Raw genomic sequence first — 14,749 nt, 5'->3', positions numbered from 1 at the left:
GGGAAGCAGCCATGGGGATAAGAAGCTGAGCCCTGAGTACGTAGCCTCTGCAAGTGTGCATGACCCACCAGGCACTAGGTCAGTGATGGCGAACCTTTTTAGCTCGGTGTGTCAGCATTTTGAAAAACCCTAACTTAACTCTGGTGCTGTGTCACATATAGAAATTTTTTCATATTTGCAACCATAGTAAAACAAAGACTTATATTTTTGATATTTATTTTATATATTTAAATGCCATTTAACTAAGAAAAATCAACCAAAAAAATAAGTTCGCGTGTCACCTCTGACACGCATGTCATAGGTTCGCCATCACTGACCTACATGTTACTAATCCTTTCATCTCTGTATCTCTAGGCTTCCCTGTGGCTTGTTGGGGAGCACAAGCAGGTGTCCAAAATGTGACAGTGGTAATAACTGGAAGTGGATGCCCCTGCCTTTCCCCGTTAGTAGCATGCTGTCCCCCACTATCTGCTACTTCGAACTGCCGACAATAAGACACCTGCTTAAACACGCTAACAAATGGCACCACTCACCTCCTGATGGGAGAAGAAGTCGCGGGGAAGTCTTTCCAAAAAGGAGGATAATGAAAAGGTGGACTTTTTCCCCTGCACATCAACAGCCTTGAGGTAGTCAGGAGAAGGGCTCAAGAAGGCATAAAGGGCTTCGCTCTGGTACAGCCTTTCATCTGAAAGCAGATTCTGGGGAGGAAAGGATTGATTACTGCTCTGTGAGAGCACGTCTGCGCTGTGGAGGCCATGGCCCGGGCAATGAAGGCAATTCACGTCATCAGAACTCTGAGCCCAGGTCCCTTCCCTTTCTCCTGGAATACAATGTCTTAGGTCAGCTCTCAGTGGTTGTAATGGCAGACCATGCTCTCTAGATGGGCTGGGTGCCAGTCATCCTGCCGGTGGGAGACCTGTGCAGACAGCAGAGCTCACCTGGTCTGCACTGCTCACTGCCACCCAAATCCTCACTTCTCACACAGCTCGCAGAACGGGAACCACTGCCTCTGAAATGCCCACTCGTTTGTGTTTGAACCGCTTACACATCTGCACAATACAAAGGATTCCACTCGACCACCCTTTCACGGCTGTGTTCAGACTCTGCACACCAGCTGGAAAAAGGAGCCCGCGCTGTCACACGGCGGCAGTGCCCGCCAGACAGAGTCTCGTCTCCCTCTGCTCCCTCTGCCAAGGGCTTGTTTACCTAATTATATAACCACTAGTGACTTGGTGCGCAGGTTCGTGCACATTGCAAGGAAATTAATAGAAGATGGTCGGAGGGGCGGGACTGGACCAGACAGGCACACACGCCCTGGAGCCAACCTCCCATGGTCCCTCCCCAGCCGGCGCACCTGGGGTGGCACCGTGCCTTGAAGGGCGCCTACAGAGTGAGCACAGAGAGAGCGGGGTCCCTCTGGCAGGTGGGGTCCCTTGGCATGGCCTACAGGGATCTGGCCGAAACCAGCTCTCTGATATCCCCAGAGGGGTCCCGGAGTGCGAGAGGGCACTCTGCAAAGTTGCTGTCATACAGGGTGTGGAATGCAAACACAAGTGTGCGGTAAACCAGATTTGGGCCGACAGTGCCCCAGCAACAACATAACCCATGGCTGAAGGTGGAATCGCATGGCCCCGCTAGGAATCGGGCTCCCTCCTCTCTGGTTTCAGGGTGCATCACTCGAGAACCACTGCTGCCAAGTCACTGCAGCTTGGCAGCTCCTGCCCCCTGGTGGTCAGTGCTTGTCGTAGAGACCGGCCGGATGGGCAGAGGGACACTTGGCATATTTGCCTTTTATATATATAGATGTTTGTTGGCCCTTAAACTGGAAATTTCCTAAACTTCTTTATGTACCTCCTATCTGGCTTTAGCAGAGAGGAAAGGAGAACATAAATCAGGTGTATGTATAAGCAAGTGCTACTGCTGGTTAAGACAGTAAAATTAACAGTGTGACCATAAGAAGGTTTAAATGCCTAGTATTAGAGTATACAGAGTTCAGGAGCAAATAAGCAGTGGGCAATGCTACTCAGGGATGATGTACCCCCTGGGAGAGTGGAATACAGAGAGCTCGCTGTGCTTCTGACGACGGGAACTGGGAGGTGGGGGAGGGTAAGTTCTCGTCCCAGGAGTTGGTCCATGATGTTCACAGTGGATCTGATCAAAGGTTGAAATCTGTAAACCCAAAGGTCCTTCCTAGAACAAGAGCTCTTATATGGCCTCCAACTGGAAACTGCAAATGATCATCAGCCACAGAAGGAACAGGCTGTAGTGTGTCACACAACGAAAAGCCTGTAGGCACAGAGGGGTGGGAGTGGGGGGCCAGGTGAGAGAGGTGAAGGGACTGAGAGGTACAGACGGGGAGTTACAAACTAGTCACAAGGATGTACAGTACAGCATAGGGAACACAGGCAGTAATATTGGATGGCTGTATGGTGCCAGGTGGGAACTGGAAATACCCAGGGCAGCACTTTGTAAAGTCTATAACTGTCCAACCACCACGCTGTACACCTGAAACTAATATAAAATAATCCTTAGAGTACACTGTAACTAAAAAACACCAAAACAATAAACCTACGCAGCCATGAAACTAACGATCTAGGCTAAAACAGCACTGAGTGAATCTCATCAGCGTAACGCTGAGTGACCAAAGTCAGACACCAGGAGCCCAGCCTCTGTGATTCATCCCGACACAACTCAGAGCCAGCTGGAACCATCTGTAAGGCTAGGCGTCTGCATCCCGGTCGCCTTTGGCTCAGGAGCAGTGGTGGGAAGGAAGCTGGAGGGACCGGCAATATTCTGTTTGTGGGGCTGAGGGTGTGTTCAGTTTGTGAAGATGGAGAAAACTGTACACAGGATACCTGCATTTTCTGCATGTACAGGACACTTTAGTTACCAAAAGAAAAAAAAAAGACATTTGAGGATCGGCACAGCCTATGAGAACAGAAAGCAAATGAGCAAGCCCTTATATTGAAGACAGTATCACCCAACGTCTCTGGTTTTCCTCGCATAGCTAAAACGTTTCAGGTCCTACCTGTAGAAACTTGTTTAACTGCTTCTTGGACTTTTCCATAAACTTTTGATCGACAGACTTGAAAGGCAGCTTGCTGAGAGAAGGCAGCTGGACTTTTTTTAAAGAAGGGAAGCACTGTGGAGGGAGGGGGGTTAAATGTTAGTATCTCGGACTTACATTTTAATCTTGGAAAGAGATTCAGAATTACACACAGAACAAACCAAGTATCTTCCTCCCATACTCGTTCCTCTGAGATTTGAGACTTGAAAACCTACCTGTTCTAACCAGGGTCACAGAATGTGGAGGAATGGGATATATGATGAAAAGCTAAAGCTCACCCCGACCCCCGAGTCCTGAAGCCACGGGGACAGGGCCCGTTTGCACACGCGCACAGCACAGCCCTCCTGGCTCACAGGAGGACCTGCCGGGTTTACAACATCGCTGTCTAAAGCGGTCAAAGCTGACAAAAGAACACAAATGGAAAGGAGGAGTAACTTGGGCCGAAGCTCTATTACTGTCTTTAGTGGCAATGCAGGACGCAGAGCTATTAATAATGATAATGTATCTTAATAAGTAAGGACCACAGACTTCCCTTTGTGGACTAGGTCCTAGGTTGTGCCGGACACCGTGCTAGAAGCCTCACAGCTCTGAGTCGGGAATTCGATCGTTCCTCTTTAACACGTGAGAAAACTGAGGATCAGGATTTAAACCCCGATCCATCAGACTATAAACTCTGTGCTCTTCATGGCAATCCCCACAGGACTCTGCCAGTCCACCCCTCAGATAAGAGGCAGTGGGTTCCCCATGCCCCAGATGGCCCCCATTTCCAAACACTGGCCTGCACTGAGGCACGGGGCCACTGGCACAGGCGTCAGGAGTCAAGAGGAACCGAGGAGAAAGTGAGCACAGAGCTTGCCTGCCACAGCTCCTCTCCTGTCCCATTGGGGTCACAGCAGCCCCCGCGGCCTGGCCGTAGCAAGAAAGGCCACGTCACAAGTCACCTGTGCCAGGTGTTTCCGGGGGCCTTTCCCACACAGCCCCCCGCAGCACTGAGTACAACGGCAGGCGCCCAGGAAGGAAGTGCCACCGGTGCCCAAATTTGGGGAAAGGTTTTCGAGAAATGAAACAGGCAGTGACAGTTGGAAGGGAATGTTAAAGTCATCAGGGGCCTAAAGAAGGTGCTTCCTGTCACAGTTGTCAACGGGGAGGGTACTTTCAAAAAGTGAACACTCACTCGCCAGGAAATACCAGGGTAGGAGAGGACCCAGGGAGCAGGCCACAGGGAGGAAAGGCGACGACGAGACGAGAACTGGATGTGGAATTTCAGTTTCCTCTCGCGATTCAGTGCCATTGTTTCAGATTTTCAAAGAACATTTTATTTTCCACGTACATTTTAATACAAAATCTCCTGTAAATTCCTTTCTCTCCTTTCTTCTGTTTTTATCAACAAGTAGACTGATATGAAACTTGGGGTTCACAATGGTTTGTCACAGGGCAAAGGATGCATGTTTCTGCAATATCAATTGTAAACATTTGGGGGGGAACTTGTTCTTATGATAAGGTGAATATTTTGGTTTCCATGCTGCTAAAGTGGCCATAATCCACTTGGGAAACTGCCGTATGACATTCAGTTTTGGCCACTATCCTTTAAAAGCAGTTGAAGAAGTGATAGCATCCCGAAGTTAGTGATAAAAGGATTTTTAAAAATCATCCTAGGAGAAAAGGTGAAAGAGCAGACATTTCATTTACAAAAGAGGGTCTGAGAGGTGGCCACAGGGTTTAACCAGGCTGTGTTCATTCTGAACAAGAGACTAAAAGGGACATGAAAGCAGAAGCGAGTGGAGAACTTTGAACTGCCGGGTGGAGGGCAGTCACCTCCGGCAGGAGGAGACTTACAGGAGACATTTCCAAGGCCAGGGGGGGAATAAGGAACGGAAAGGAAGACGACCTCATTCTAAGCCTGCTCTGGCCACCATGCATACATCCCACACCAAGTCAAACTCTCTGGGATCAGTCTCCCCATCTATCAAATGAAAGAACTGACCTAGATGAATGGTTTTCCAACATTTTTAAGCAAAACCCACTGTAGGAAATACATGCTAAGTTGCAACCCACAAGGCACACGCAGATGTACACGTCTATATGAATAATGGATACATGTGTACAACGAAACAGAACTCCCATGAGACAATGCTCGTTACTACCACAACAACATCACAATAACATTCATTCTGTGCCACACACTCTCCTAAACGCTGTGTATTCATGTACTCCCTTCATTCCCACAGCAGCTCTGCAAGAGGGGACGGAGGGGCTATGCTGTTGGTATTTCCTGGTGAGAAGAGGCACAGAGACACTGACAGGCCCAGGTCAGAGAAGTAAGGACTCACGCTGGGATCCGAGCTCCCGTCTGTGCTCAGTCCTGACACTTAACTGACGCCCCAACATTTTGTGATGAAATCCAATAGGTCCCAGTCTTGTTCGACTGCTGCACCCAGAGCTGGTTTCACTGCCCACCAATGGTCACAACTGGCAGCTGCGAAACCGCTCCGGGACCCTGGCCATCTTCCAGCTCTAGGGTTCTTAGGGGCCCCATTCACAATGGAGATCAGACCATTATCTGTCCTGAAGGATTTAGATGAGTCTAGGTGTGTCAGCATTTTGAAAAACCCTAACTTAACTCTGTTGCCGTGTCACATATAGACATTTTTTGATATTTGCAACCATAGTATAAAAAAGATTTATATTTTTGATATTCATTTTATATATTTAAATGCCATTTAACAAAGAAAAATCAACCAAAAAAATGAGTTCACATGTCACCTCTGACACGCTTGTCATAGGTTCACCATCACTGGTCTAGATGGTTTGATCTATGAGTAAATTTCTAAATGTCAGGCTAAAAATACCATTTTGCCAGTATCAACAGCAAAAGAGAAAGATTAACCGGTTTCCTTATGGGGAAACACTGAAATGAGCTCTCACACCTCCTCCTGCTCAGTAATTCTGATGTTCTGTGAGTATTCGTACCTCACTAAGTTTCCGATGTAAATTCTGGAACTCACTGAGCCTTCTCGGGACCGTCCAGCTCTTGGTTTCAACTCCTCCAACGTCCTGTAAGCTTACCGTGACAAAGTAACAGGGCATCTGCTCACCATTCTCTTCTGTGACCTTGGAAAACAAAACAAAACAAAACAAACACAATAATAACAACAACAAGCATGGGGAGCCAGTTGGGGATTTTACACGTCCCCAAGACTCCCCGCCCTCTGTGAATGCGCCCTGCCTAATCCCCGAGACCGTGACTCTGATGGATTCCCTCCTGACAATTAGGATGGTTTCTGGCACAGCTGACTGTAGTACAGGGAAATGACCTGGGAGGGCCTAACCTAATCGCATGAGCCCTTTTAAAGCAGAGAGATCTCTCTGGCCAGTGGGAGAAGAGGCAGTCACAGAGGCGGACTGGTGACACAGGACTGAGCGTGCTGCTAGCTTCAGGATGGAGAGGGACATAAGAAGAGGGTCTGGGAGCACTTCCAGGAATGAAGAACCACCCCAGCTGACAGCCGAACAGAGACCTCAGCTCCACCACCTCAGGGAACCACTTCTGCCAACAACCTGAATGAACTTGGAAGGGAATTTTCCCCTAGAGTCTAGACAAGAACTCAGTCTGGCCAACGTCTCAATTTCAGCTTTATGACACAATGAACAGAGAACCAGCCACATCGTGCTGGACTATGGGCCTATGGCCTTGTGATCTAAGAAGTGGGTGTTGCTTTTTTAAAGCTATGAAATTTGTGATAATTTGTTCTACAGCAAAAGAAAACTAATATGGCAGACTTACCATTCTGTGTTCCCTTGAAAAATCAAACCAACAGCAAGCAAACAGGCGTGAAATATGAGGGTTTCCCCAGTTTAATTTCAGGATTCAACAAATCATGGTTTCTATCTTCATGAAATTTTACATTAGGAGATACAATGTCCTCTACCTCCCAATTTAGATAATTAATAAACACACACACATATATTTATACAGATACACACATGCACCCCAACAAATTCACAAAAGCCCACTATTTATTATTATTTTTAAAATACGTTTTTATTGCCCTGACCGGTCTGGCTCAGTGGATAGAGTGTCGGCCTGGGGACTAAAGGGTCCCAGTTTCGATTCCAGTCAAGGGCATGTACCTTGTTTCATGGATAAGTGAGACCTATTGTTTAGTTGTTTGGATTTTTACTCTTATGCCAAATGCCTGTGAAGATTCAGCATTCTCCCAAGACTGAGGGAGGGAGAGAGAAACATCAATGATGAGAGAGAATCATTGATTGGCTGCCTCCTGCAGGCCCCCTACTGGGGATCAAGCCTGCAATCCAGGCCTGTGCCTTGACCAGGAATCAAACCATGATCTGGTTCATGCTCAACTAGTTGATGCTCAACTACTAAGCCACACCGACCAGGCAGAGGCCACTATTATTTTTAATGCAAATTGATCAGAAAAGAAACAAAAGAAAATATATTGAATTTAAGCTTGAATCAGTAACAAATCGAATTAAAGAGAGCCAATAAGAAAAGCAAAGAACAGAGAGGCGAGACCTACTGGGCACATGCTGAGCCCTGTGAGGCAGGACTGCTATCCCTGTAAGAACAGGGGAAGTGGAGGCACAGACAGGGTCTCTGACTGTCCTAGCATCACACGTCTAGTAAGTGGGGGTCCAGCCTGAGCCCAGGAGAGTCCGGAGCAGTGTAAACAAAGCCTGCACACTCCCGTGGGACTGCTGGTGACTGGCACTGAGACGACCCCCCTGGGTGCATTCCATTCCCGTTGCAGTGAGCTCAGTGCCGCAGCCAGCTCCCAAGGAACAGCTGAGGACCAGGACAAGGTGCCTCGTGAGAGTTCCCCTTCCCCCTCTCCCTCCTGCAGCATTTGCCTTTGGAAGGTGATTTTAATAAACTGTGAAATGTCAGGGGCAGCTCTAAGGCAACACTGAGGAGGTGACAGAATTTGTGTTCTTTCCCTCCACAGGCCCCCTCTACCATTTTTTGACACTAGATACCCCTGACTTCACCCTAAAGATAACTCCATCTACAATTATCAAGGGTTTCTTCTTAATCCTCACCCAAGAATATACTTAGAGAGAGGAAGGGAGAGAAAGACAGCGAGAGAGAGATATCAACATGAGAGAGAAACATTGATCGGTTACCTTCTAATCGTCCCTCAACTGGGGATCAATCCCACAACTCAGGTATGTGCCCTGACCAGGAATCAGACCAGCATTGTCCTGTGCAATCTACTGACCATGCATCAAGGCTGATATTTCTATACAGTATTTCAAGGTTGGGTGCAATCTTCCCTGATCTATTGCCCCCCCAAAAGCATATTACCCTGCAGTTTACCTTAGTAAGAGTGCCAATAAGTGCCAAAGATAAACTAAGGGTACCTGGTTAAGCTCTCAGGTAAGGTGTGTGCTTTCAGGGTGGCTCTCAGAGAGCATGCTTTGTTTCGTTCTCTAATCTAGAGAACAATTAAGATCGTGACTCTTAAGCCCGCCCCAGTGCGTATGCAGCCACTGGGATGACGGGAAAGACAGGGATGAACAAAGACAGGCTGGGCAGCTAGGTGCTTGCAAATCTGAGGAGCTGAGTGTTTAACAAGCCACTGGAAACAATGACGGGCAAAGCATTAACACTCGCTCACTCGGGACCTTGTTACTTGTGGACCTGACCTTTAGGTCCCGGCAGATAGAAAGGCATTAACAGTGTAAATGCCTATAAGCATTCTTCTTTTAAATGAAATTATTTATTTAGACAAAATAAAAGGGATACAGTATATTCTAAGAAAGGTTATTCCATCTCATCAGAGAATAGCAAAATATTTTCTAATTCAAAGGACAAAATATTTTATTGAAGATCTTACAGCTACTGACATTGGGACAACTGAAGTCAGAAGGATGGAACGATCAGTAACAAATTTAAAACTTTTTACCTCCAAATTTCAAATAGTGCTTTCCATTTTATTTCAACCTTCAATGGAAAAATAAGATGGTAACTTAAAGACATTAACTGCTCCAATCTGAAGTCTCTTCCAGGTCCAGTGAACTAGGACAACTTTCTGTCTACAGTGGAGTAAGAGTAGATCTCTACCAGGCGGCCAAGTGTAGCTCCCAGTCATGGGAGAACCAGAGTGAAATATGGGGGAAGGAAGGCAGGACAAATGCAGTCTAGGAGAATAAATATAAGATTTCCACCCTCAACCTTAATTCTCCAGAGTAAAATCTTTTCTTATGAAGTCAAACTTTTAAAATAAATTGGGAGTACAAGCAATGAAGCCTACCTCTCCACTGGTGATGGAAGCTTTCCACATTCCGAGGTTCTCACACCACCAATCTGTCCTTGCCAGGTGCAGCTGAAGGTCTGTGCGTTCTTTCTCTGTTAGAATTATTTCCTCCTTCAACTTGGAAACAATCTGCCACAGGGAATACATCCTGGGAGTTATAAAGCTATTTAAAATGCTATATAATTTTTAAAAAGTAGCAGGGTACAAAATCAACACACACAAAAATCAGTTGCATTTCTATACACTAATAACAGATAATCCAAAAAGGAAATAAAGAAAACAATTCCATTACAATAGTATAAGAATAATAAAATATATAGGATGAACTTAAGCAAGAAGGTGAAATACTTTTACAATAAAAACTACAGAACATTGATGAAAGAAATTAAATATAAACAAATGGAAAGATAGCCCATGTTCATGGATTGGAAGACTAAGCTAAGATGCAATATTACCCAAAGTGATCTACGGATGCAATGCAATCCCTGTCTAAATATCAATGTTTGTGTGTTTTTTTGCACAAACCGAAAAATCCATCCTATAATTCATGTAGAATCTCAAGGGAGACTAAATAGAACAGACAACCTGAGAAAAGAAGAACAAAAATGGAAAATTCCCACTTCTTAATTTCAACACCTATGACAAAAGTACCCTAATTAAAACAATTTGGTACTGAAATAAAGATAGACATACAGCTGAACCGGTTTGGCTCAGTGGATAGAGCGTCAGCCTGCGGACTGAAGGGTCCCAGGTTCGATTCCGGTCAAGGGCATGTACCTTGGTTGCGGGCACATCCCCAGTGGGGGGCGTGCAGGAGGCAGCTGATTGATCTCTCTCATCGATGTTTCTGGCTCTCTATCCCTCTCCCTTCTTCTCTGTAAAAAATCAATAAAATATTTTTTAAAAAAAGACAGACGTGTAGACCAATAAAATAGAAAAGAAAGCAAAGAAGTAAACCTTCACTTTTATGGTTACGTGATATTTGACAAGGGTGCCAAGACCGTTCAATGGGAAAAAGACAACCTTTCCAACAAATGGTGCTGAAAAAAAATAGGATATCACATGTAAAACAATGAAGTTAGATGCTTACCTAACACCACATACTACAATTAACTCAGCATGGATCAAAGATCTAAATATAAAACTAAAACTATAAAATTCTTAGAAGAAAACATGGGGGAAAGCTTCATAACATTTAATTGGCAATAATTTCTTGGCTATGACACCAAAGGCGCAGGCAACAAAAGAAAATATAGAAAAGTTAGACTTCATAAAAATTGTACACTTTTGGGCAAAGAACACTATTAACACAGTAAAAAGACAGTCAACAGAATGGAAGAATATATTTGCAAATCGCATATCTGACAGGGGATTAATATCCAGGACATAGACAGAACTCCTAAAACTCAACAACAAATAAACAACCTGATTCAAAAATGGGCCAAGGACTTGAATAAACATTTCTCCAAAGAAGATATGAATGGCCAAAAAGTACCTGAAAAGATACTCAACATCACTAATCATTAGGGAAATGCAAAACAAAACCCAGAGAACCAGAGTGAGATACCATCTCACACCCATTAGGGATTGTTATTATTAAAAACATGTACACACACACACCCAACATAAAATAACAAGTATTGGTCAGGATACAGAAAAATCAGAATCCTATGTATAATGATAAGATAAAATGGTGCAGCTACTGTGGAAGAGTAAGGAAATTCCTCAAAAAATGAAAAAGCAAAATTAACATATATCCCAGCAATTACAGCTCTGGGTAAACACCCAAAAGAACTGGAATGAAAGGATCTCAAAGAGATATTTGTACACCCATGATTATGGCAGCGTTAGTCACAATAGCCCAAAGTGGAAGCAAACAAAGATGGATGGATAAACAAAACACTGTATATGCATACAATGAAATATTATTTAGCTTTAAAGAGGAAGGAAATTCAGACACATATATGAATGAACCTTGAAGACATTATGCTAAATGAAACAAGCCAGTCGCAAAAGGAAGAACACTGTATGATTCCACGGACGTGAGGTACTTGCACTCGTTAATTTCATAACAGACAGAGAGCACAATGGTGGTGGCCAAAGGCGGGGAAGAGGGATGGGGAGTTAGTGTTCGGTGGGTACAGAGTTGCAATTCTGCAAGAGGAAGCGAGTTCTGAAGATGGATGTGGTGACAGTTTCACAGCACGTGAGTGTATTCACATTAACCTGTACATTTTAAAATGGTTAAGATGGTAAAATTTAAAGTCATGCTTATTTTACTACAATTTAAGAAAAATAAACAATTTTTTAAAAAATTGTTATGTTTACCATCTCCTTGGATCTCTTTTATGAGAAAACGTATAGGGTGATAGAACTGCAGTTTGAGGCCAGCAGTTTGAGGCCAGCAGCTTTGCCCCCAAACCCTCCTCAGCATGCAGTCTACGAGGACCCCTTCCTTCCTCAGAAACCCCCCAGGAAGCCTCCCGCCGGGCCATCGCCCGCATTCGCCACCGGTAAGGGCTGGGACTATCTGTCTCATTGTCATCGGACTATGTTTTGGGTCCACAACCGGCATGTTTGCTCCCTAAGAGCAGGTGGTAGATTCTCTATTTCATTGATTCTTCACAGTGACCTTCACAGCATCATTCATTTACTCATCACTTATGTCTCCAAGCACAGGTGCAGAAAGTGCCAGAGATCAGTTTAGCCGACCAAACGGTGTTGGTGGCCTCCAAACAGGCATGAACCCCAGGCAAAGGCCACACCGCCTCCTGGGTGTGACAAATGCCAATGAGTGAGATGCTGTTTACATTTTTAAACTTACTAATTCTGTTGCCTTTTAGCAAGATAATTTTTTTCTTGCATAATTTGGTGAGGTTCTCTTTATTTTACTTGCAGCATTTATAAGAAAATTTAAAAAAGGTAAAGATTGTCCTTGAGCAGTTAATTCACTTGCAGAAACAACCTTGGTTCAAGGGAAAGCTTTGCCCCTCCCCCAAAGGTACTGCAGGCAAGCCAGTCCAGGGAACACTTACTCACAGATGATGGTGGGGAAAGAAACGCAAGTCACACAAGAGTAAAAACAAGTACTTTCCTAATTCTTACTAGAAGCAAAACAATAACAACAATAACATAATTTAAAATTCTTTTTAAAGAAAACGTGGCACTTCTCAGCCTAAACGGAAAACTACTATTTATCAAATTTAAAAAATGGAAACTTTCAAAGACAACCTTGAAAGCGAAAGAGTTACCTTCTTGTCAGGTTTTGGTGCATTTTGAATAGAATTTAGAGCTTGCCTTTTATATTCAAGTTTCTCGTTTAGTTCTCGTAGTTTGTTTACAGCAAAACTGGCTTGTTCATTAATCCGACTGGTGCCTTCATCCACAGCTTCCTCACCAGCCTCATCCCCCAGGCCCTGGAGGAGGAAGTCACATAACCAATATGTCATACAAAGATGGACTATTCCGTAATTATGACCTTTTAGATAGGCACCACATCATTACAACGCACTGCCCAAAGGACTCAGCTCCACTACGGAAAAACATCTGTAGTAGAAAGCCTAGAAGCACATTGCTTTTTCTCAGTAAAGTGAAAATTAAAGTATTTGGAACCAAAGTAATTGGTGTTCAGAATCGCAATGAGAAAAAAACAAAACAAGGAAACATTTAATATACTAGGGAAAAGAAATGATTCCACACCATTATTTCCCAAATGGTTCACCCAAGGGGATATGCATGGAACAAGGGGAGGCAACAGAGTTGTCTTCCCAGCTCTACCGCAATGTCCTGTCTCTCATCTTTGACAAAGACAAAGGTTTGGATTCCTTTTGGTGTCCAAAGAATATTATGGAAAAACTCATGCAAGTCTCTTTAAAATAAAATTTCCAAATTCCTACAAGCAAAAGTACTTTCTGTATAGACTCTGTTCAGTCCTTCTCTTGAAGATGTATTTTGTAAATCATTACATAGATTACTTACTAGTAAAATGGTTAACATTTGAAAGTGACTTAACGTTCACAAAGAACTATATAACTTGGAAACATCTGGCTAGATTACTAAAGGGCCTGTTAATTAGATTCAGGAGCAGCAGCATCAGGACACTGAAAAGGACTGCTGAGAACTATCTTCAGGTTTGTTTACTCCTTAACTTTCTTCCAGAGTTTTTTCTTCTAACTATTATGAATTGTAACAAACAGTGTATTAATTTTTTTCCAAAGAAAAATAAATATTACCTTATTTTTGCTGAAAACAGCAAACCAAGCTGTTTTCATTTCTGTAGTTTCTTTCTAATCCTGTCCATAAGTATATCTATTATGACATAATTTTACACCTGTACACACTTGAGTGGGTATTCTGCCTTTTTCACATAACATATTTTGAGGCTATTACAGTCTTCAAAATTATAATTTACGGAGCATGGTACTTTATGAATTGAAATTTAACTGAGGCAGATGCTACCGCTGCTCCTCTACGAGTTGATTTCGCACTTCAGCTCTCCCAGGTGTATTAAGTTAAACTCCATTGTGCATAAACTTTTTTCTCATTTTTAGCTATGTTCTAGGATAAATTTGTAGATAAATTTGATTATTAAAACAAAGAGTAGGAACTATCAAAATGTCAGTAATACATAATACCCCCTTTTGAATCCTAGGTGAAGTTGGACATTTTTTTATGTTTTGTTTACTATTACTTTTCTTATCAAGTGTCAGTTAAAGTCCTTGTTCAACTTATCTGTTGGGTATCAATGTTTTTATTAACTTGAATAACCTCATTTGCATATTAACCATTTTAACTTTTAGGTAGAGCAATAACATAGTAAAACAAACTGGCCTGCCCTAGCCAGTTTGGCTCAGTGGACAGAGTGTTGCTCGTGGATTGAAGGGTCACAGGTTTGATTCTGGTCAAGGGCAAGTACCTTGGTTGCAGGATCAATTCCTGGTCCTGGTCAGGGTGTGTGAGGGAGTCAACCAATTTATGTGTCTCTTTTACATCAATGTTTCTCTCTCTCTGTCTCTCCCGCTCCCTTGAAAAATATTCTTAGGTGAGGATTAACAAACAAACAACCAAAAAACCAAACTGGCCTGTCTTAAAAAGAAAATGCAATGAGTAATGAGTTTTGGACCAAAGAGCTTAGTGGTTTTGTATACCAAAAATATAAACAACCAAGTAACAAAACTTTTTTTTTTTTTAAAGCCTGGCCCGGCAGGTATGGCTCAGTGGTTGAACATCCACCTGCGACCCAGGAGGTCACGGTTCACAGGTGGACATTTGGTCAGGGCACATGCCCGGGTTGCAGTCTCGATACCCAGTAGTAGGGGGCATATAGGAGGCAGCCGATCAATGATTCTCTCTCATTGATGTTTCTATCTCTTTCTCCCTCTCCATTCTTCTCTCTTAAATCAAT

At 43.7% G+C, this 14,749-nt stretch overlaps 1 protein-coding gene across 3 annotated transcripts in view; it reads right to left on the bottom strand.

Moving 5' to 3' along the window:
- SNX25 (sorting nexin 25) overlaps positions 1-14,749 on the bottom strand; it is an 89,549-nt gene that overhangs the window by 11,891 nt on the left and 62,909 nt on the right. For all 3 annotated transcript variants that reach the window (XM_006772676.2, XM_015569772.1, XM_015569771.1), the window contains 5 exons: positions 12,597-12,761; positions 9,343-9,474; positions 6,038-6,178; positions 3,029-3,142; positions 534-698 (listed from right to left, as the gene is read on the bottom strand). In XM_006772676.2, coding sequence (XP_006772739.1) covers positions 534-698; positions 3,029-3,142; positions 6,038-6,178; positions 9,343-9,474; positions 12,597-12,761 — 717 coding nt within the window. The remainder of the gene's footprint in view (positions 1-533; positions 699-3,028; positions 3,143-6,037; positions 6,179-9,342; positions 9,475-12,596; positions 12,762-14,749) is intronic.

Source organism: Myotis davidii, unplaced genomic scaffold (assembly GCF_000327345.1).
Source record: "Myotis davidii unplaced genomic scaffold, ASM32734v1 scaffold184, whole genome shotgun sequence".
Classification (NCBI taxonomy): Eukaryota; Metazoa; Chordata; class Mammalia; order Chiroptera; family Vespertilionidae; genus Myotis; species Myotis davidii.
This window is presented reverse-complemented; position numbering and strand designations above follow the sequence as displayed.